The sequence below is a fragment of the Pogona vitticeps genome, chromosome 1, assembly GCF_051106095.1.
Source record: "Pogona vitticeps strain Pit_001003342236 chromosome 1, PviZW2.1, whole genome shotgun sequence".
In the NCBI taxonomy this organism is placed as follows: Eukaryota; Metazoa; Chordata; class Lepidosauria; order Squamata; family Agamidae; genus Pogona; species Pogona vitticeps.
In genome coordinates, this window is record NC_135783.1 from 123396810 (window position 1) to 123421837 (window position 25028).

The 25028-nt window shown below is 39.4% G+C and overlaps 1 protein-coding gene across 5 annotated transcripts in view; it reads left to right on the top strand.

Annotated features, from left to right (window-relative positions):
• HMGCLL1 (3-hydroxy-3-methylglutaryl-CoA lyase like 1) overlaps positions 1–25028 on the top strand; it is a 90301-nt gene that overhangs the window by 60097 nt on the left and 5176 nt on the right. For 2 of the 5 annotated variants that reach the window (XM_020781799.3, XM_078386414.1), the window contains exon 8: positions 24225–24350. In XM_020781799.3, coding sequence (XP_020637458.3) covers positions 24225–24350 — 126 coding nt within the window. Of the gene's footprint in view, positions 1–13474; positions 13908–24224; positions 24351–25028 lie in introns of those variants that run through there. The other 3 variants (XM_073000374.2, XM_073000381.2, XM_073000391.2) reach the window with 2 other exon arrangements.

Here is a 25028-nt window from a genome sequence, read left to right on the forward strand (position 1 = left end):
AGGAGGACTGTGAGTGCTCATCCTGCTTGGCGTCACCGGTGTGTCTCTGTTCCACAGTGTGGTCCATCGACACCTTTACCACCTCGACAGCTGTCTTGACACCGACAGCAGCCTCCATTTTGACACACCTCGATACTGACCCTTTTGATATCGATGATTCTCAGTATTGAACATTGTCCATGGATGTACCTTCGACATCGATACCGATCGACAACCCTCAATATTATCCACTGTCCACTGATGCCCCTTCAACATCGACAGCTCGGCGTCGACACCAATATTTTGAGGACCAGCCACTCAATGCCAATACTGATCGACAGTCAATCAACTTGAGGCATGTTGCTGACCCATCTGATCATGGTTCCAGGCCTCAAACACCATCAGTACTTTTGACATCGCTGCATTCTGACCTGGCAGACACAGACCCTCCGTCCCCATCAGAGGATTTTCAAACCTGTGCTCAGCTAATGATTTGTATAGCCAAATACCTCGACCTACAAATCCATAGACCCCACTACTGAACCAGCATCATCTCATTTGGTGTCAAAATGCATAGACAACCTTTATCAAATACATGACCCAGGTGTAGTCTTTTTACAGAAACAACCAGCTCCCAATTCCATATTCATCAAAGCTTCACAATCTCGCTCTCGACACAGACAAATAGTAATGCCACCTAATAAAGACAGCAGGCACATTGACCCCATGGACAGATGGCTATACTCTTCTGCCTCCTTCACCATGAGACTTGCCAACTATCAGAGAGCTATGGACACCTACCAATGTTTTCTCTGGACAATATGTCTACCTTTATTGATGCTCTCTCTGAAGATAAAAGGGTCTTAGCACAAACTTTTCACCAAGAGTGTCTTTCTGTAGTGAAACAACAGATGCTGTCTGCTAGACACACAGTTGATGCTGCATCTAAATTAATAGCTACCTCTGTAGCGCTTTGATATTTCTCTTGGCTTAGAACCACGGGTCTAGCCAAGGACATGCGTACGTGCATTGAAGACCTCCCATTCGATGGACTTGGTCTCTTCAATGCCGAGACTGATGACATTCTTGAGAATGTTCAGAAAAATAGGACAGCTGCCAGGTGTTTGGGAATCTACCCCACATACCAACAATACCCTCAGCTCAATCAATGGCACCGCCCTCAAAAATTTCAACAAGAACCTCAAAGACAGACATCTTATGTGCCTTACTATAAACAACAACCTTACCGAGGTCGGTAAAATGAGTACCCAGTTCGCGGGGGGGGGGCAATGTGGAGCCTGCATAATTAACTTGTAAACCGCCCAGAGAGTGCTTGAAGTGCTATGGGGTGGTATATAAACAGCACGCTTTGCTTTGCTTTTACCGAGCCAAACCTCACCAACAGACTACAACTAGGTGCAATGACTTCAAGCCTAAGCATCATGTTTCACATCCAACTGGCCGAGATCCCAATACCACCTACCACCTCTCCTCCTGCCCTTTGGAAACACTTACCTGTGTGGAAAGACATCACTACAGATGCCTGGATGCTCTCCATCATAAGGAACGGTTACTGCATCAAATTCCACCAGCTTCCTCCACTGAAAAGCAGAGGAAGAGGAGGCAGCAGTAGGAAAATGTAGGGAGGCAATGTGTCACTGCGAAAGGTATGGGGACAGGCTGTGGGAGGGGAAATGAACCAGGAAATTTGTAAATCTCCAAAAATTCATTGGTTCAGGAAAGGTTGGTTCGCTCAGTTTGAATGAACCCAATCCGAATCAATGAATTAGTAATTTTTAATGAATTTCCTGGTTTGTTTTTAGCTTCATGCCAATCTCTACTTGTGACATCTGTTCTTCACAGAAGTGTAGTTGTGACAACTGTAGGCCTTTACTTATTATTTACATTTGTCTAGGGTTTTGGCTTTTTTTGTACTCAGCTGCTTATAGGACCATGTTACTTCATTGTAACATATTGTTTACTTCCTTGGACAGGCAGCCAAAGCAATCTGAAGAAACCGTATCATTGGTTAGAGATAAAACACATTCACGTACTGTCACACAAGTGAGTTCATACGGTCTGACTGGAATCAGGAATAAATAAATCCGTTACAACAGGGGATGAGGAAACAACTGCAGAATGTGTTTATTTATATTTATGGATATTTATATCCATTATATATATTTATAGTATAAGATATTTAGGATTTAGACTTCCCAGCATTCCTTAATCCCTGTTGGTGTTTCCTGTGTACAGACAGTGCCAACAGGATGAGGAAGCAGGAGGAAAGAATCAACATCATGATAATCCAGGGGCATTGATGTCCTATGGACAGGAGGAAGCAGTGTGATGATGGAATTTGCAGAGCCAGGACCATACATGTGTAAATGAACTAGATTTCAAATTTTGATGACAAGGGATCCTAAGAAGAATGAAATCTAAATAACATTTGTCATGTGGATGCAAGGAATGTATAAGGATGTTATATTGTCATAATTTTGAATCCAAACTGGATGGCTAGAAAAGCTTAAACACAGAGAGCAAACTACTGTATATGTAAACCAACACCATCCAATCATGCAATTTTTCCATGGATTGTGGGGGCTGGGATGGTTACAAATGTATATCTGGCCTACTTGCCAGATTAGGCTTGGAGCCTCTCTAGACTCAAGTGGGGAAGTGAGAACTTGCTTTATTTCTCTTTCATCGTCGTTTAGTCGTTTACTCGTGTCCGACTCTTCGTGACCCTATGGACCAGAGCACGCCAGGCCCTCCTATCTTCTACTGCCTCCCGGAGTTGTGTCAGGTTCATGTTGGTTGCTTCGCACACACTGTCCAGCCATCTCATCCTCTGTCGTCTCCTTCTCCTCTTGTTGTCACACTTTCCTAACATCAAGGTCTTTTCCAGGGAGTCTTTTCTTCTCATGAGATGGCCAAAGTACTGGAGCCTCAGCTTCAGGATTTCTCTTTACTCCTGGGAAATGAGAGAAAAATTGTGGATAGAAAATGGTATACCGTAGTGACTCCTGTTTCCTCTCTACAGTGACTTCCTTCTTCTTGCTGAAACAGGTTTCAAATTTTGAAAGAAACAGTATCCGATCTGTTACACAGCTTTGCATAAAATGTGTTACATGTTTTTAACCTGTAAACTTTGGATAGCATTTACAGTAGGAATGCAATTTTTATTTCATTCTCATAAGAGAGAAGGAAAAAATCAGGAGTTTTCTCCGTGCTGGGCATGATTATAAGAACTTTGGGATGTTTTTCACATTTTGAATTTCTGGTGGGGAAAGAACCACCACAAAATTGTGAATGTTGATAGATCCATAGTTTACAGCTAAGCCTACACCTCTACTTCAGACTAAATTCCAAACAGCATGCTGATATAGAAGGAGAGATAAAATACAGTCGGAAGATGTGTACAAAAGTTTCTGAACAAGATTTGTGAATAACAAAACTGCTTTAAAAATTCTTGTGTCCTGTTCTTTAGCCAATTATAGACTATAATATTCTTATATGGTTCTCTGTTGTCACTCTGTATTTTTTCTTTTCTTTTCTTTTGAAACTTGGATCTGATGGAGACAAAACACATTCAGTTTTGCCCTTTCCTTACTAATCTTTGTTGGTGGTGTTTGTTAAGTTGTGTCCGACTCTTCGTGACCCCATGGACCAGAGCACGCCAGGCCCTCCTGTCTTTCACTGACTCCCAGATCAAATTCATGTTGGTAGCTTCGATGACACTGTCCAACCATTTCATCTTCTGTCGTCTCCTTCTCCTCTTGCCTTCACACTTTCCCAACATCAGGGTTTTTCCAGGGAGTCTTCACTTCTCATGAGATGGCCAAAGTATTGGAGCCTCAGCTTCAGGATTGGTCCTTCCAGTGAGCACTTAGGGTTGATTTCTTTCAGAATGCATAGGTTTGTTCTCCTTGCAGTCCAGGGGACTCTCAAGAGTCTCTTCTAGCACCGCAATTCAGAAGGTGGTCAGCCTTCTTTATGGTCCAGCTCTCACTTCCATACATCACTACTGGGAAAACCATAGCTTTGACTATGGGGACCTTTATCAGCAAGGTGATGTCTCTGCTTTTTAAGATGCTATCTAGGTTTGTTATCACTTTCCTCCCAAGAAGCAGGTGTCTTTTAATTTCGCAGCTGCTGCAACCATCTGCAGTGATCATGGAGCCCAAGAAGGTAAAATCTGTCACTGCCTCCATATCTTCCCCTTCTATTTGCCTTCACTCTTTCCCAACATCAGGGTCTTTTCCAGGGAGATTTCTCATGAGATGGCCACAGTATTGAAGCCTCAGCTTCAGGATCTGTCCTTCCAGTGAGCACTCAGGGTTGATTTCCTTACTACTCTAGTTCTTTCAAACTAGAAGCGTTGTATTGCCTGCTTCACTCACTGTTGAGAATAAGTTCCAAAGCATCTGCTTCCAGATAACTGCATAATGGAACGTCCCCAGTTTTATTTAATCCGTACTAAAGCTTTCTTTCATGAGACAGTATTGGCCAGTAAAGAGAGAAAACATTTTCCCCCAAATGATATCATTTCCTATCAAAGCTTTTTGTTGTAATGTGCCATCAAGTTGCCTCCAACCTTTGGCGACTGAATAACCAATGTCCTGAGTGGTGTCTCCTCAACAGCTCTGCTCAGCTGCTATAAAGCCAAGCCTGTGGCTTCCTTTGGATAGTCAATCCATCTTGCCTTTGGTCCTCCTCTTTTCCTGCTGCCTCCAACCTTTCTCAGCATGATTGCCTTTTCCAGAGAATCTTGTCTTCTCAAGATGTGTCAAAAGTAGGACACCCTCAGTTTCATAATGTTTCCCTCCAGAAATAGTTCAGGCTTGATTTGCTCTAGGATTCACTTGTTTGTCTTTCTGGCAGTCCAGCATCTCTGCAAAGGTCTTCTCCAGCATCATATTTCAAACAAATAATCCTTTTTCTATCAGTTTTCTTTGCTGTCCAGCTTTTACACCCATACTTGGTGATGAGAAATGCAAAATGTAGAAATGCAAAATTACTTTTTAAAAGAAATTTATTATGTAAAACTTTTTGAAAAAGAAACAAAAAAACAGAAAAAAACAACTTGTCATAATTAATGCTAAAAAAACATTGTGCAATTTGCTATGAAAAGGGGGGGGGGAAATCTGAAAAAGAGACATCCTTATTCCCCTGTAACCAGTTAAAGAGATTGTAACCATGTCACAAGTCACAACCCCCAGGACTTGTAAGGTACATTTTTAAACTCTTGTGCTTTTGAACCTAGATTACTTGAGCTATAGTCAATGGAAAAGTTTCCATTAGGAAAAAATCTCACCAGTAGTGTACCAAGCTGCTAGGATATTTTCTTCTGAAATAATATAAGATGAAGTAGCTGAATCTGCATAAGAAATTACCTAGGAAGTTAAGTTTTATATGTGTTGTTTTAACAAAAGAGTAGGTAGTGAAAGAGGGCAGGCTGCTTAGCCAAAACATTCAAAGGTTAAGATTACAGTGTTCAAGTCACTTACTGTGTGGAGGCTTTGCCGAAATAAAAAGGATCTCTTCAGCATGAGTAGTTTCAGGACTGAGCTAATTGTTGACACTGTTGAAGAGAATAATGTATAACTTTGTTGGGATATAATTTCTGTCGAAACAAGGGTATTTTGGTGCAAATGTGAAAAGCATATGCAGTAATATTTCAAAACAATAAGATTTTAAACAGAAGAATAGCTAAGGTTTTGCTTGATGACTGAAACTTGGCTGAACCCACAAAATGGGATATTAAAATATCAGACAACAGAATTTATAGAAGTGACAAAGTCAGCAAGAAAAAATGGAGGTGTGGCTGGCCATTTAAGTAAACAGAGTGTTTTGAGTAGAATTACATGTGTGGACTGAATTACATGACAAAAGCAGTTTTTAGCTGAGAGAAATGGCAAGCCATTATTTATAGAGACTTGTTATAGACCTCCAAGAGAGAGGGGGGAAACTAATATATATACATATAAAGGGTCTCAGTAAGATTTGAAAGTAGTATATAGACTAGTGGTGATTACAGGTGCTTTGACACTGCCTGGGTATTTATTTATTTATTTTTATCCCACCAGTTCAACTCGCAAGATACTGTAGGTATTATGCTGAAGTTGTATTTGTAAGAATACTACATAAAATTTCTTGTTTGTGGAGTGTTTAGGGCCTTGATACTTGGCGGAACGCTTACTCCCACCTAGTTCTACCCGTGTCACTCGTGCGAGTCAGGAGGCGAGGCTGAGGAGCCTGACACCGAAGAAGGCCCAGAAGGAAAAAACAAGAAACCGGGCCTTCTCGGCGGTGGCTCCTCGCCTCTGGAACAATCTGCCTCCAGAGATTCGCGTGGCTCCCTCTCTGGGTACTTTCAAAAACCAATTAAAAACGTGGATGTTTAGGCAAGCCTTTCCCCCAGTTAATTCCTGATTCTCTTCCCTCCTTTCTCTATTGTGATTTATTTTGTTTGCTCTCCATCTTGTAGAATTGTCTAATTGTATAAACATTCCTTTTCTTATATCTGTTCATGTATTTTGTGTTGTAAGCCGCCTAGAGTGGTCGCAATGGCCAGATAGGCGGGATATAAATAGAATGAATGAATGAATGAATGAATGAATGAATGAATGAATGAATGAAAAATTATTTTCCATAGGCAGATCAGTCTCAGAAAAACATTTCCAGTACTGCTTGGTTCTGCTCCTTCATCAGAGAACTTCATTCCCGTACCCAATAAACTGCTGCATCTCTTCCTCCTGAAATTACAGTTTTGTTACAGAGGATTGGCATCATGTTATCTGCTAGTTTTACAACAATGATCTACATGGGAATAAGCAGATCCTTTTTCTTTTTCATAGCCTCTCAATAGAAACAGTGCTGTTACATGAAAATTCCTCTGCCTGCTCATTTGAAACATGGCAGCCCTGCTTCCCTCACGAGGGGTAACAATGCCTACAAAGTGTTGTAATTCTGTCCATAATTGAAAGTTCAATTTAAAAAAAACTTTAAAAGTATGTAGCACCTCCCATACTGTATGTATGTAGCCCAATGGATTCCATGGAGTTAGCAATGCAATCTTGCAGCATAATCTCCCATAAATGATCAAGGAGCCTGCAGATTTCATGCAATTCTAATGAATGGGAAAAAGTTGCAACATTTTTAAATGCAGAAACCAAATTTAGGAGACAAACCTAAGTACAGGTGTCTTGGTAAAGTTGAAAAATCATTAGATCAGCTCAGATCCCGAATGATTACTTAATCTGACTTGGCCTCCTGATTCCTTCAGATAAATCATTGTAAAATATATGATATATTGTCAGCATTATGTACTCTTGATTTTCAGAGCATCATGTTGGAAATTAATTTTATAGTTTGGAAGCAAATAACAAATAGAAATTTTGCTACGTACTGTAACTGAAATAAATATAAACCATAAATGGGGAAAAGCAAGATTTTCTGCTATGGAGATCACAGCAGCAAGGAAGCAGAAGATTCAGTTTGTAGATCTCAGGTTCTATTTCTTTAGCATATGTCTTACAAGACCATGGAAACTGAAGACAAGATGTCCAGTTTTCCATTTATTTAATAGGGAAAATAGAATAGCATGAGAAACAATGGGGCTCAGTTATTTTTGGATATCCGTAATGTATATGGCAAACATATAATTCAGGAAGCAAATGAATTCTGGCAAAATGCAGTAAGTATAACAGAACGTGATTTATAAATAGACCTGAAGTTTTCAGTCCAGCAGTTCACCAAGTCTAACTGTTCTGGCAAGCTGTATCAATGGTTCTTAGCTGTACATAGAAATTAATGATGACGTCCTCCCATTAATTTTAGTTTTGTGTGTCCAAGTACATATATATTTTCCCTTGCAGTGCTAACAGCAGCTGCCACATGTATTATGTAGGGAAAACAGCAGTGCAGAAAGGGTCCAGCACCCTTTGTATTTTTAGGGTTCCATAATGAAATTGTCTGGTTTTCCCTTTATACTTTATTCCTACTGGTGTGGCTGTCATACCAACTATGCATGAAGGAATTCCAGAGATGGTCTCATTCAAGTTCAAAGAGAGGGACTTTAGTGAAGGCAAATATCCATGGGATTTGGCAGATGAAGTATATCTAGGGCAAGGCTTTGGTCTAGATGGGCGGGATAGAAATCCAATAAATAAATAAATAAATAAATAAATAAATAAATAAATAAATAAATAAATAAATAAATAAATAAATAAATAAATAAATAAATAAATAAATAAATAAATAAATAAATAAATAAATAAATAAATAAATAAATAAATAAATAAATAAATAAAATAAAATAAAATAAAATAAAATAAAATAAAATAAAATAAAATAAAATAAAATAAAATAAAATAAAGGATAAGTAAAAGTGGATTCCATAGATTATTGGATTGCAGCTCCCATCAGTCCTAGATGGCACAGACAAAGTTGAGGGATGCTGGGACTTGCAGTCCATCAACACTTGCAGTCCATCAACCACACCAGGCATGTGATTTTCAGATCCCCCCCCCCCCGCAAGCTACCAGAATTCAGCAGGAATTCCCCCAGAGGAGTTTCAAGATATATGCCTGTTCCTTACCAAAGTTCTCTCTTCATTGATGGCCATTAAACGTGCAGATGGAAATGGATGGAGCTTTGTAATCTCCGTGGCAACTGCAAATCGTCAGGGAACTTGGTTATTTTTTTTTAAAAAAAAGACACTCTCTGGAGAATTTAATGAAGAGAGAGACAACTGTCCTCTCATGTTATGCAGTTGCCATGGAACTTAGAAAGCTCCAATCCTGCATAATGTCTATCGTTGGAGACAGAATAGGTGTGTATCCTGAAACCCTTCTTAGAACTTTTGTTTTGTTTTTGTTAAAGCTACCAGAATGCAGCTAGTATGAAGCTTGAAAAATGCCTCTAAAAGTGACTAAAACAGCCCTGGAAAAGCTAATATTTTTTTCCAAAAGAGCTGCAAGTTGTTACTTGTACTACAGATATCCACTGCCACTTGTTGCTTCACATTTCGAATACAACTTGGTTGCATCCTCATTACAAAAAGAAAGAAAGAAAGAAAGAAAGAAAGAAAGAAAGAAAAGAAAAAGAAAAAGAAAAAGAAAAAGAAAAAGAAAGAAAAAAGAAAAAAGAAAAAAAAAGAAAAAAAGGTGACTCATTACAGGCGACTCTATTACCCAAACTATACTTGTCTCTCTTCATTGTTATCCCATTGTCCTATTCCAAATCGGAATGCTGCCTGGAGACATTTGCACAGGCAGAGTCGAAACTTTTGGTGCCAACCCAATACAATGTATGCCATTTAATATGGCCTACTGTTGGTAGATGTGTTTTGTTGTGAGCAAAATTGGCGCTGGGCAAATGAACTCAGGAGGGTCTGGTAACACTGTCTTAAACTTAGGAAGTGCTGGTATAACAATTGGGCATATGAGTGCATCATGTGTATTCATGAACTAAGGAACGTCGGGGGCTGCCTTGGAGCGCTGTGTAGGGTTCTTTATTGAAACAGGGAGGCCCAGAAGGTAGTGTGAAACATGAGCTGAAAAGGAGAGTGTGGAATTTATGTAGAAAGTGAAGGAAAGTGTTGACAAGAAGCTTAGGTCCAGTGCAGTACCATCAGCTGCCAGAGATTTGCCTGTGGCTCTTCTGCCAGATCATTCTGTATTCTGAACCTTGCTTAAGGGCTTTGGGATTGAGCAAGAAGAAGTTTGGCACGGCTTCAAAACTGCCACGATATATCCCTACTCCTCTTCTTATTTTTGAATCTAGCATTTCACAAGTATATATCAAATGCCCCACTGGGACTTGCCATGTCAGCCAGGGATAAGAATCTGTGTAACGTTTAGAGACTTTAACATCTGTAAGTCCCAGCTTCATTGAAGAAAGAGGCAGACGCTAGGGATTGGGGCCCACCACTTTACACAGCACGTTGTCTCACGGTTTCCTTTGGGGTTTGCGAAATTGCTTTCTACTGGAGGTACTCTGTGTTTCAGCCTTTGTAATTAAATAGGTTAACTCCTTCCACTGTGAATTTTTCAGTTACTAAGCGCCAGGCAGTCTCATCTGTCAAGTATATCATTGCGTGTTTTTCTTGAACATGAGAAATAATTGTATAGATTTTCTTCTTCTTCGGGATTCCTTTTTTATATATATACTGTAAAAAAAGCATTTTTAACCTAATAGGTAGTCAGAGATGGCCTTGTATATTCTGGGCTCTTTTGTATGCTCAGCATTCTGTTAGTCTGGATGGACTTCTATCTAGCTGGATGTTTATATAAAAAACAAGGGAGGCACATCCCTTAGAATCCTTCCTACTTGGAGACAACACAGTGTCCATAGGTTCCTCCTTTAAAATATATATAATAATAACCTTGCAATCTACAGGGATGTTGCTAAGTCTTTGGGTCCAAATCCTAAATCCTAAATCTAAGTCTTTGGTAGCAAAGTCCCAAGTTCCAAGTCTCGTTGCTATTTAAAATAGCCTTTTTTTCACATAAAAAGGGGAGGGTGATGGGGTCTGTGTGGGATATGTGTAGGGAGACCTGAAGCTTGCGAACTACCCAGTTTTGTTCTCCTTTGTCCTTTCCTTGAACACTTGTAAAAAAAGTTTTAAAATGTTTTTTTTTAAATCTTGCTTCACTTATCTTAAACAGCTCAATTTTCAGGCAGTAATCCTTTTTTTTAACAGGCTGCAGACAGGAAAAGGACTTGGGGGAGGAGGAAAGGCTTCAGGTATATATATCATTATGGTGCCCATTTTAGGAGCGATGGGCAAACAAGCAAAGGGGTTCCCATTCTCAATTTGAAGAAGAAACCTGAGTGATCTAAAAAACTTTATTGGTAGAGAAGAATGAGTTTACTAGCAGAACATTTGTGAGGAGCTGCTGAGTTGAGAAGGGTGGTTGAAGAAAGTGGACATTTCCCTATTACTTTGACTGCTAAAAAAATACCCTGAGTCTGAGACTGCCTTGGCAAGATTCCCGCCTTGTAAACAGTCTTGTGAAAATTCCTCATCCTCTCTCTTCCTTTACAAACCTCAAGAGAAGAAATTTCACATCTTCCCTGGGATGACTTGTCTTGTTCTGCTGGACAGTTGCTTCCATAATGAGGAAGTTTTATGGTCTGATAGGCCATCCCTAATATAACTTGAAATAGTTGTTTCAGCGCAGGTCCCTCTGCTGTCATGCTCAATAGATTTCTGCTTTTGTTTGTGGGAGTTGTAATGGTTAGCATGTAATTCTTTCTTGTTTATGTCAGTAGTGTTCACTGGGATCCACAAACCGAATAGCCCAGCTCTTGAAGGAAAAATCTCAAAAGAAGTCTTCATCTTCATATGGCATCTATTCTTCTAACACATATACTGTACACACACTAAGAAAGCAGTTCTGAGCTGTTTTTCCTCTGGATTCTCCTCAGCTTTTCCAAGATTTAAAACAAAAAACAAAAACCCCTGGTAATCAGGATGTCATCCAATACCCATGTGAGGCCTGTTTAGTTCAAGTTAAACCACAACTCAGCTGTGAAAAATGTTCAGTAGTATGAGTGTCATAGAAGATGAGTTGTTAATCCTCAACGTAGGCATGCATTATCATATTTTCTACTTACACTTTGGCTCTGCTGGCCACCTCAAATCCCCCTTTTTGCTTAATGTTGACAATTTTAATATGTAAGTGGACTGAGGATTAGACTGGTAGCTCCACAGGGAAGTGGAAAATGTAACAAACAGATGCCTCCTCTCCATATTTTTATATGACATTTAATTTCACTGCATTTTCTCTACTTCTGTTTTCTTCTAGTGCCTTTCAGTATAACTCTCCCTCTCCCTCCCTCCCTCCCTCCCTCTCTATCTCTCTCTCTCTCTCTGTGTGTGTGTGTAGGCAGGCAGGCAAACAGACAGAGCTGCGATCCTATACTCACTTACTTGGATATAAGACTCAATCAGTCTTACTTCCAAATAGACTTGGACAGGATGGTGCTGCAAAGCAGTGATTCTCAAACTTTGGCCCTCCAGATGTTTCGGGCTTCAGGTTCCAGAAGCCTTAGCCAACACAGCCCATGGCCAGGGATTCTGAGAGTAGAGCTGTGAAATATAAGAAGGGCCAAAAGTTTACAACCACCACTATAAGGCCGTAAAGCTACTCCCCTGCAACTTTATTCTAACACAGGACTAAGGGCTGTTTTAATTGAAATATAACAGTTCCCAGCATCAGAAGGCTACCGTCTTCCTTATCCTAACCATACCTCAACATGTGTTGGTGGACTTTTCATACCTTTTTTTAAAGGCTTCTTGTTCCCAGTGCTGGTTTATTATTTCCTTTCTAGGGGCTAGAAAAGCTACTTGGGCAATCATTTAATCTTCCCATAATCTTCCCATTTAAACTTCTCCTGTATGGCAATTTGCATACAGGAGAAACAGATCTACTGATGATGCTGTGTCCATTGTTCTCCATACTGTATTGAGTCACTTAGAACAACAGGGAATTTATGTGAGGCTGTTGTTTGTGGATTATAGCTCTGTTTGTGGATTATAGCTTTTAATACCATTCTACTCAATAGGTTGTTTTTTAAAATGATCAACCTGAGATTATCTCAGAAGATTTATGTGTGGGTAAAGGACTTTCTGACAGATAGGCCACAGTCAGTAAGGACAGGATCTCACCGTTCTTCTACCTTGGTACTAAGTACAGGAGCTCCCCAGGGCTGTATGCTAAGTCCCTTCCTCTATTCCTTGTACACACATGATTGCACCCCACTGTATAACACCAACACAATTATTAAATTTGCGGACGATACGACAGTGGTGGGGCTCATAAATAAGAACAATGAGTCTGCTTACAGAAAGGAAATACAAGGGTTGATACTCTGGTGTAAAGAAAATAATCTCACACTTAAACATAAAAAACCTAAAGAACTCATAAATGATTTTAGGAAGAAGAGAAATGTATATTTACCACTATACATAAATGGTGAGTAAGTGGAGAGGGTTGGTAGTTTTAAATTTCTGGGCACTTACATCTCAGAGGACCTCTCATGAACTATAAATGCCAACATGATAGTGAAGAAGGCACAGAAGAGGCTGTATTTCATGAGAATGCCCGGGAAGTTAAATTTATCTCAGCATTTACTTCTATTCCATGTGTCTTAGAAAGTGTATTAATGCACGAAACCCCACTCTGAAAGAAGTACATTCATCTTTAAGGTGCCACCGTTTTTGCTTTTCTCAAACACCCTCAAACAGACTAGGATGACTATCTCTATAAAACAGGCATAGATACCGATAACAGATACAATACAGAGACATATGAAGATATAGATCTGCCAGTGTATGTATGGGGGGACACACATAAACTTTCAGAGTAATTAATAACCAGAATGCCATTCAGCTTAAAGGCGCAATCTGAATAGGGTTTACTTCTACGTACATATTTATGTAAACATCTAAAAACTACTTTAAAAGTTTATCTCCCTTTATGAGCCTACAGGTATGAAGATCATAAGGAGATGCCATTCTTTCAGCCTCACCATTCTGAGAGGTGTATCTAGTGGGGACACAGGAGAAGGACCTTCTCTGTTGTTGCTCCCAACCTCTGGAACTCCCTCCCCTGGGAAGCTAGCCTGGCCCCATCTTGGCTGTCCTTCTGCAAGCAAAGATATTTCTCTTCAAATAAATGACTGGCTGACCAAGGGATTTTTAAAAGGGATTATTTTATTTTGTTGTTTCACTTGAGCTTTTGATATTGCTCATATTTATGAGTTTTAATATGATATTTGTTTGATACTTTATTAAATATTGTCATAATTTACTATTTGGCTTTTAACGTTGTTTCTTTTAATTCTGTAAGCTGCCTTGGATCCTTTAGGAGAAAGGTGGCATATAAATATTTTAAATAAAAGCAAATAGGAATGAATTGTCAGAGTGCTTCTTAAAGGGTGTAGGCACATTAAGACTTACAGGTGAGACTTTCTGTTGGGGCCATAATGGATTATGCCACTTATCATGTATGCCAGTATTCACATGCTACTTCCTATGCTTTGCAAGGGGATTTTCGCCACTCTGTCAAGAAGGGGAAAAAATCTTCTTAGCAGTGGCACCCCAATTATGGAATATTCACACCAGGGAAATTGAGGTGATGTAGCTGATGTCAGTGCAACAATCAATTTGGCACCAGCTCAAAGTATTTTTTAAATATCTAGGTACAGATTATATCAGCAATCAAAATGCCTTGGCTATATTTTTATATATAAAACACACACACACACACTTATTTTCTTTAATGACATTGAGGTTGGGGAGGCAGAATCTGTTTTTTTAAATATATTTATACCTTATCTTGATATCCTTAGTGATAAAGGAGAAGTTAGAAAGGTTTCAGTTAATAAACAAAATAAAAAAAATTATTATTGAAATTAATAAAAGAATCCAAACCCACTCACCTCTTTTGGGTTGAGAGTTTAATAAATCTCAGAACACTCATTCAGTAGCTTGGCTACACACACTCTCTCACACACTCACAACTCAATATCAAAGTAAAATGTGGCCTCAACTTAGTCTAAATAAAGAATTCTGTCATAAAGACATTTGGCCTTCTGACTTTCTGAACACAATGTGTCAGTGAAGGAAAAAGCAACTGGTGTAGCTATAAAATATATTTTAGAAATTGTCCATCTGAGGATCTTGGTAATTAGAGGCTCCTCTGTGGAGATTGACAGGGTAAATTACCAGCTAATGTTTACACAACAAAACATATGCTCGGTATAATATCCTACACTGATGTTACTGAAACCAGAGTCCGGAAATGTACAGTGGAAACAAGACCTGGTATGTTTCTTGTGCCAACACAAACAGCAATTATAGCACAGTGTGAGGAGACTCATAAGAAGACTACTGCCTATCAGTAGTTCAACAAAGTCAGCACTTTTGTGTAATTGCAGGCGAAAGGGCTGAAAAACATTACAGATCTCAGCAAGAAACGGCCCTTTATACTTTTAAACTGATCCCTGATAAAAAAAACAATGCCGGGGTCATGAGAAGGCTACTTTGCCAATTTTGCTCTCACTGTGGGATCTGTGGACATCTGGCTGAGCTGCGGAAGCTGGAAAACGTCTTTAATATTCTCTTGACAGTAAAAGTGGACATGTGGAAAACATTCTAACCTGTTAATCTCTGGTGCTCCTGAAAAAAAAAGTAGAGAGGGAGACAAAAAAGGGAAAAGGAAGAGACATTTGGCTTTATACTTTGTGATGATGAATAGAATGTCTCCAGGTCCAGCTGTAAATAAGTTAATGGCATTGGAAGGAAGAATGCCGTCTCCACTTCCCAAACGGAGCGGAAGACTAGCATGCACCTGCATGGCTGTCTCCGAGTTGCGGTAAATGCCAGGAGCTGCTTTTAAATTGACCTTTGCTTTGGACAACAACGTGTTTCTTTTGAATGTGTTTCAGTTAGTAGTCTTAGCAAAAGTTGTTTCCCCCCCTTCTGCACGGACCTTAATGGATTAATAGATAATGCAGTTCAATATCTGCTCACCTGAGAGGAGAGCTCATTGAATTCAGTATTATGCATTTTGAGAGGAAATATATATGGAGGCACTCTGTAATGAGTCAGAGGTTATTCCTACCCTGTTTTTCCACGAGACAAACCAAAATGGTTGCTCCTGATGACTTGCATAGGGAACATGTGACCTCTACATGTTGAACTGCTTCTCCTGCCAGCCTTTGTGCATAGCCATGCTAGTGAGGGTAATGGGAACTGGAGTTGTACAATATTTAAACTTTGTCATTAATATATCAAGAAGACTAGTGCCCTATTCAGGCAATATAGCCTAAAAATAGGTAGGGCTGTAGCTACAGTGGGGTTGTGGGGATCTGTGTACGTCCTGCCCCCCTCCATGTCCCTTCAACCAAGACGTCAGTTAGAATTTTGTGTGTTCATCACAGAAATCAGAAAAGTCGGTTGCAAGCAATTTCAGCTGGACATATTTATAGTGCTCCATGATTGTGCTATAAGCATGTTCAGTCAAACACACAAGAGTCTCTTCAAAGCTTTGCTCTAAATGTGCAAAATATGATTGATGTCTAAGTTGTGGTTTGTGTGTTGGAGTAGGACTTTTAGAGCCCTACTTGGTTTCAAGCTATAATGTCTGAATAGGGCTTAAAAAGCCAGGTTGAATTCCTGCTTGGAAATATATATATATATATATTGCACAGCATTAGTAGGGGCTTTCAGAGAACATGGGTCTTGCTTCCCAGGGATCCCCAAAAGCTAGGTATCAAGGCCACTTCCCACCGAAGCACCATTCAGGCGATGATGGGTTGCAAGGGTCAGGCTATATAGAAGAATCCTATGGATAGGCAAACTGGACTGTGTTCTAGAGCCTGGACAGGTTACTTTGGGGACAAGATCTCTCAGAATGTCCCCCACCATGGCTGGTGAGTCTAGCAATATGACTATAGGAGTTCTGAACAAAGTGCATGTGTTGACTACTTTATTTCCATGTACAGTACTGGATATCCTATTCATTTTGCATACAAAGTGCTGGGTTCTTCTTCCACTAGATTCACTTGCAAAAGCTTTCATGGAATTGCACTGTCTTTTTTTTTCTTGATTTAGAATTAGTATGAACAGCTATTAAAATGATGGAAATAATAAGCTATGTACATAAATTCCCTGGGTGGTATTGGGGAGTTCCACTGCCTCTCTTGCCCCTCCCCCCCCCCCACAATTGTTCCTGGGGATTAATCTGAGAGACAGCTCCCTCGAAATATTTATTTATTTGTTTGTTTGTTTGTTTGTTTGTTTGTTTGTTTGTTTGTTTGTTTGTTTGTTTATTTATTTATTTATTTATTTATTTATTTATTTATTTATTTATTTATTTATTTATTTATTTTATATCCCGCCTATCTAGTCTCATTGAGTCCACTCTAGGCAGCTTACAGCAAGCACAATACAATATATTAAAACAATTTTAAATAGGGGAGAAACTTTAGACAAGATGGGACGAACACTAAGAAAGGGGAAAAAGAGGGAAGATTAGGAGTTGGCTAAGGGGAAGGTCCGCCGAAACATCAGTGTTTTTAATTGATTTTTAAAAATACCCAGCGAGGGAGCCGCGCGAATGTCAGGGGGAAGGTTATTCCAGAGGCGAGGAGCATCGCCGAGAAGGCCCGATTTCTTGTCTTTTCTTTCCGGGCCTCCCTCGGAAGAAGGGAAGGGTAAACTACTTCTGAGTATTCTCTACTTAGGAAGGGTTCCTATGAGTCAGAATGGACTTGAAGGCATGTTGTTGTTAATTTATATACAGTGGGGTCTTGACTTGAGAACTTAATCCCTATTGGAAGGCGGTTCTCAAGTCAAAAAGTCTGTAGGTCAAGTCTCCATTGACCTACAGTGCATTGAAAACCGATTAATCCCGTAACAGGCCGTTTTTGTTCCATTTTGGTTTTTTTCTGGTCTGTAAGTCAATTCTCAGGCTGCAAATCAAACCTAAATTTTGCGGCCAGAGAAGTGTGTAACTCAAAAAGTCTGTAAGTCAAGCCATCTGTAAGTCAAGGGTCCACTGTATGCAAATTGCTGGTTGAATAGCTTAGTGGTTTAGGTATGTGGCTGTGGAGTGAGAGGTGAGGAGTCTGATTCACCCCACTGTCCCTGAGCGAGGAAGAATCAGTCCTACGTGGCCACTGAGCAAACTGCACAGTCTCAGGGCAACCCCAGAAGAAGGGAATGGTAAGTCACACCTGAGGACTCTCTACCTGGAAAACCGTGAAAAAGGGTTACCATAAATCAGTAGTGACTTGATAGCATATGGTGATTATTATATATGCAAATCATGTAAATATAGCATGCCAAATCATTTAAATGTTGCCATGTCTTATGGAAAAACATTATGTTGACATCTGTTTAAAACAAAGTAGAAAAAGAAAACGAATGAATGAATTCATGGATGAGCTACAAGTTCATTGGCAGTCTAAGCTGCGAGTTCTGTTGTAACAACATCTGATCCACTGTAGACATTTCCGTAGGCTTTACACAAATGTTATTAAGAGTCTTTAGTGCAATTTTTCATCATAAGACACATAATCCTGAGAGACAATAGAGTTCTTAGTGTGATGAAGTGGGTGAGTTTTGAAGGTGGTCTCACTGAAATTTTTGTAGTTGAAGTACTGTCTGCAGGGAAATGTTGTATGTCCAAGAGTGGGAGAGGGAGAAAATTGACACTTCTCAGCTGTAGCCTTGAGGCTATACAAGGCATCTTCCAAAATGCAACCAAGTGTTTGGGGCCAGGCACTGTTGCCAAGTTTTATTCTAATTTTAATGCCTTGCTGTGTAGAAGCTCAACTTAAATACTTTGAGTCCATGGAATTCAGTGGGGATTACACACTTGATCAGCTCTCATCTGTGCTCACATTTGAGAAGAGCTCCATCCTTTCTTTCTTTCTTTTTTTGTAATAATGTTTGCGATTTTTTAATGTGCTCATAACAACCCAGTGAAATAATTTACAATTACTGCTTCTTCATAAATGGGATGCTATCCTAGGCCATTGTACAAATAAATAATAAGATCTCAGCCCATGTCTATTTGTTCTCAGCCTGTCATGCCATTTTATTTTAGTATTTATGTTATGGCTTAGTAATTCATTGTGTTTTGTGGGGTGTGAACAAGCCAGGTTACTGCAGATAAGGACATTGTGTGCATTACATTTTGTATATTCAAATTTTGGATTATGATTATTGATTCAGAATAATGCCCTTAAATTTCTCCCCCTTAAATCGATGACATTTTGAAAGTTCTTAATTTTGACTAGACCATGGACCACAGCGTTGTAATCTATACACTTTCTTGTCTCTTTGTATAAGGCCAACATGTCTTTTCTTTTTCACAAAGACCACTAGGGAACTGGGCAAGGGCCAGAAGGGCGAGCACATAACATGTAGTTTAGTATTGTAGGTGAGTCCCTATTTGGTGCTATAGTGGTTCCATCTTTTTGGATTGCCACCCCCTAGTATCTAGGGCAGCAACTGTAGTAAGCTTCAGGCCTTTGTGTTTTTTAAAAAGTATATTTTTATATAAGTCCTGTGTGTTAGTGATGGACTTTGTTGTCCAGTGTTTTGGACTGTTTTTTTTTTAAAGGTACATTTGATTGATGAGGTTTTGTATATATTACGATGACCAGATGTCTGATTTTGCATTGTACATTTTGGTGTATGAACTGCTTAGATTTTGGTGGGGAATATGGCAAGTAGCTTGTAAACTGATTAATTAGATCAAGAAATCTGTGGCTGCTAGTTTTTGTGTGTATGTGGTAGCCATCATTCTCCATAAAACGTGGTGCTAGACAACACAATTCCTCATCATTCTTCTGGAATTATTTAAGATGGGATATTGTGGTCAAATCTAAGATGGTGGCTGGAGCTGCTCAGTGTCAGAAAAGAAAAGGTGTGGAATTGGTCTAAATTGTGGGCCCAGGACATGTATTTGGGTAGGAACTGTCTTCATCATCAACAAGGAAAGACCCTCAACCCTGATACTGACCCTACATGCTATTTATTGTGAGCCAATGTAATATGCGTTATATTTTTGCACATTATATTTTCTATATGTACAATATAGAAAACAGTTTATGAGTTCGTTCTGTGACACTTGTTACAAAGCTCAAGAGTTGGTTGGTATACATCCACTACTCTTAGACAATGTTATAGAAGTCCCCTATTTTCCTTTGCCCCCTGAACATCTACAGATTTTTTTAAAACTCCAGACTGTTGCCAGATAGTAAGCCAACCACAAAATAGCACATCTTAAGACAACAGTACCATCGTGTGGTCAGTAAAATAATAGTCCCATATTTTTAGAAACTGCATAGTAAATGGTTTGTTTTAGGTATACCTTACACAAATCAGAATATTAAAATTCTACGGAGCATTAACATTATGATTGCACTGAAATACCATATAATGATGATGATAATGATGATGTGCCATCAAGTCAGTTCTTTTCAGTGTTTCCCAGTGGTTTACTATATCCTTCTTCTGGAGGTGTCTTGAGACTGTGCAGCTTGCCCAAGACCACACAGGCTGGTTCGACTCCCAGAAGGCAGCAAAGTATTTATTAGCTCAACTAGCCAAAGTCTTGTCCAAGTCTAATGTGCTGGTGCGGCATCATCAATGCACACTCGGGATGTTCTGCATGTGAGCACTGAGCCATGTGATAGTTCCCTGATTGTATTTGCATTGTGTATAGATGAGACAAAAGAGTTTGCCCCAGTTCCTGAAAACTGTTGTGTGTTGCTGTGCAGGGATATTAATTGCTGTTCTTTATTTATTTATTTATTTATTTATTTATTTAATTTATATGCCGCCCACTCTACCCAAAGGTCTCTTGATATATCTATCCCCATAGAGTATTATTAGAAAGCCTGCAGGTTCTCCACAATCAATGTGAAATTTAGGTTTGCATGAAAACTGCTGCTGATCCAGTAATTCATGCATCTTGATGTCATGTTTCTGAAAGCAATGTCCCTGAACCACTGATGATTGTAAGGATTGACCACTGAACAAGGAGGCTTTGCAGCATTTCACTGGAGAAAGATAGCATGAGGGTGGTCTTCTCTGACCCCCTCTTTTCTTGCTACTCCAAGGATTGCCTCAAAGATTTTGAAGGAATCTCTGAAAGGGTATCAGAGTATGATGATGGGGGAAGTGGGGTGGGAGGGGAACGGGCAAAAGGTGGTTCCCTATCCACTTCCTCCGGTATGAATTTTTCTGCTTGATCTTGGAGCCCTTTGTGAGGGGAAGGAGACATTCCGCTTGCATGGGGGCAACCTTGAATCCAGCTCGTAGTTTTCTGTGTAGCAGAGCAACAGTCCAGGAGCGGACTTGCAGTTGAGATCCACCAGATTCCTTCTTTGTGTCTCTTTCATCAGAAATGGAAGAAAAAGTGGTTTCATTGGCCTTTTCGTGTAGAACACTTTGTTTAATCCCTCTGCTTGATGATGTCTAATATCTTTTCCTGCTACTGCTTCTTGATTTTAGTATTATTTGTGTTCCATTCTGGCTAAATGTATCCTCTGAAGCTGTGTCTAAAAATTTCTCATTAGTTGTATCTGTATGTTTACCGGTTATATTATAGTTTTAGTAGAAAAGCATACTTCTGGTGGTGGCGATTCTTACATATAAACCACCCTTGGTTTTTTAAAATCATAAAATAATAGTTTCTTGCCTCCCATATAGATTAAGAAAAATCTGCATGTCATATCTATGAGGTTTGGGAGTGAAGAGTGATTTGAAGTTTTTATCTGGTCAGATTTTTGCATAAATGGTGATGTCATCCTGTTTGCATGTAATGAGCAATATTAAGGCTAATCTGCAAGATTCCAGCTACTAGCTATTGGGTGATGTAGCGTGAGCTATAATCTTGTTTAGTTTGCATGTAAGGGACAAACTTGATTATAATCTCAGTGACAAGCATGTGAGTGATGACCTCAGCCTCTCTGTTGCTAATATTCCTGTGTCAAATGAGCATGCTTGCACTCCCACAGGACCTCATAATTGTGATGATTGAGTATGCCAACAGAAGGTCCCCAGGTGCTGTGAAAGTGTTCCATAAACTACATGAGTGGACTATGTAAGCAATCAGATCCCCTAAAGGATGACTGACTGGTGGGACAGAGAGTAATTAGAAGCTTGTGCACCCTTATGTCGCTGGGTTGAGTCCTGGTAACACCAGCAAAGGCCTGCACCAAACTCCTGCTTACAAGTCTGCCCTAAAAAGAACACCTCTGCCACCTTAGGAAAACTCAAAAAAAATATGAGCTTTGTAGTCAGTAGACTCAGAGTGCTCAATCAGATTAGGACTCAGTGTGGCCTAATAATTCCTCCTCAGGGTAACACTAAGACAGCTCCACTGTTCAAGAGACCAACTGATTTTTATAATTATTATTTTATTAAGAAAGAAATAAAGTTTCACAAAATAAAGTCAGTTTTATGCATAAGCAAGCAAATAATCATTTTCAAGGCTCTGTTACAAAACAGAAATGAAGCATTAATTCCATTCAAATACAAAGACACTAAAAATACTAAAAATCCATAAAAATATGTAAAAAGCTATTTAAGGGAAGGCAAAAGGCAAAAGCCCCCCTTCTTCTAAAATTCCCTACATCTCTTCCATTCTTTCACCCGCACTGAGCAGCAGGCAAACAGACCTAGAAAAACTACATTTTCAAAATAGTCCAAAAAGATAGAGTTAGGTAATCCATAGGAAAGAACCCAAGAAAGAATGAATGCATGAATGTATGTATGAAAGAATGAATGAATGTATATTGTCCATAGTAAAAGTTCCTTTTTTTTAAGCTTCGCTGGCACATCCCTTATCTCCCATCTCTCACGCTGTCATCCAATCACGGCATGAAGTCAGGTAAACAGTCCTTCTTTATCTGCTTTCTTCTCGGCTTCGTTCTCTTCCCATGGGTAACAGGTGCTGTTTGTCTTAGCATGTCTGCAACCACGCCACAACAAGGTCCATCCTTCTTATCTAGGAATGTTTCCCTCAGGCCTACAGAAAAACATTCCCACCTTTTTCTGAACAATACACTGTCAGCATGCAGAAATCATTTATACAGAGAATCAAAATGGAATCCATCTTACATTGTTCACTACTACATATCCCATCTTCAGTACAAGATTTAAACCACATAGCCCATCTCATGACAGACTAGACATCTATAAGCTGCTTATATATTGCCTACTAAGACAGACAATAATATTCAAGATGCTGCTAAATCCATTGCGCATTGGTAGGGAAAAAGCAACAGTATAACAAGGGAACCTATCCAGCCTCACAAAAAAGGTGCCACAATTCTTTTGGCTTTGCTTTCATTGTTTGCCTCTTAAGGAAGTCGAGAGATGGGATTGTAACCAAGCAGCTTTGCTTTGCAATTTTTGCAGGCTGTTTAGAGGTGGTAGTTAGTAGTTCAACTTGTCCCTGTGTGAGCCACCCAGCTGAATGTAATCCACGGGCTATTTATGGTAGCCCACTGTGACCTCAGTAAGCATTTTGAACAGGGTATCCATCTTGGATTGTGGAAACTAGGGTGTTATTAAACGATACTGGTTGAATTGAATTTGACATTTTTATTCAGAAGCATAGCTTGGAAATGTTACCTTTTAAGATTATAACTCCAAGCATGGCCCCTTATAGCCCTGTGGCTATAAGCCATGGTGGCTGAAGGTTCTGGGAGTTGTAGTCCATAAAATAATTCATTGTAACTGCAGAATGTATTGTGCAGCACAGTTGACCATCTTCTATAAAGACCCTCCTTTGCAACCCATAAACATCTGAGTTGTGCTCTGGATAGCCTTGCTGATTGTGGAATTCATGGAGTTGTTGTCTTATAAAAGTAACTTTTCCAAGCTCTGTTCGTAAGTTATGCAGGCCCAGAGTAACAAGTGAAAGTTTCAAGAGGAGTTTCAAATTATACTGTCTTCATTGGAATGCAGTGAAGGAGCTGCTATGGTGTGGAGTGCCAAGAAACCCATTTCCCTTGATTTCAGTAGAGGCTACATGCCAAATAGCAGAACAGATGGATGTACAGTATCTGATTGGGATGCAATCAGATGCATCCTTTAGAAATGGCCAGAAAAGTTTTTAGGGATTTTTCTATCTTTCATGCATGCAAGATCAAAACCAAGAATCCTACGTTCTGTCTATGGCGACAGTTTGGAACACATTTATGAACACTTAAATCCTAATGATTTCATGATTTTTCCCCTCTCGCAGAACCTGAAAATTCTGCTCTGAAAACAGTGTTCCAAGATACTGTTGCCCCCTCCAAGATTGATTGCTAGGATTAAAGAAGTAGCCCATGGACATGGTTTGGGGCCTTGTTAAGCAAGACAAGGGTGATGAGTGTTTGAGCCATGCAAAGCACGAAAGTGAATACGTGGTTGTACTAAAGAGAAATGACACTTGAGACATTTAAGGGGAAGGATCCAAATTTATAAAGAAAACATTACACCCTCAGAGTGATTTAGATATCTGGCTGTGGAGCCAGAAGTTGGGAGTTCAATTCTCCACTGTGCCTTCTTGACAGGGGCTGGACTTGATGACCTGGGATCCCTTCCACCTCTGCATTTCTCCAGTTCTAAGATATTATTTAACACAGTATGTACAGTATTTTGACACACATTTTACCGCTGATTGAAAATCTTGGGCTGTGCTATGTTTGCTTTCTAGATGGGAGTCCATGTGGTGGATTCTGCAGTTGCTGGTTTAGGAGGCTGCCCCTATGCAAAAGGTGCCACAGGAAATGTAGCCACAGAAGACGTGATATACATGCTGGATGGTTTAGGAATCAATACGGTGAGCTACTTTTCACGTACCAAGAAGATTTTGAAACTGTGAATTGCAGAATGGTGGAATGCTGGGTTGCTATAAAATGCTTCTTGCTCTAGCTATGTTGATTTTAAATACTAATAATAATTCATTGCAATAAACAGGATGTATCACTAGTACACATTTATACATGGATACATTCTAGATTAATAACTACAAGGAAATGTTAGACTATTTAGCATATCTGATCCTGTAAAAAGAGGGAAAAAAATTCACTATTGCCAACAGAAAACTTCCAATTTGCTTCTAAGAGCCAATATATAATGTTATTCTACTGCCAAATAATGATGTATATTCCATTCTAGCTTGCTATTTGGAATTTGTTAGCTTTGAATTGTTCAGTAGGTTTCCAAATGTCATTCCTTGTCACTATTCTTAGTCTCAATTTTTCAGACCCTCTTCCTGAAAATACCAGTTCAGGCATGAGTACCTGCCCAGCACCTTCTATAACGAAAGCAAACCAAAAGAATTCATTTAGACCCAGAACATACTACCAAAAAAAACCCCTATTTAAATTGAGCTTAGCATGTTTCACATCGATTTAAATTTGGGTATTTACATGAGGTACATACATACGTAGATTAATTTGGAAGGAATCTTGTCTGTGTGTGGCTGAGAGTTATTTTACTCATTCCCCAGAGGTCT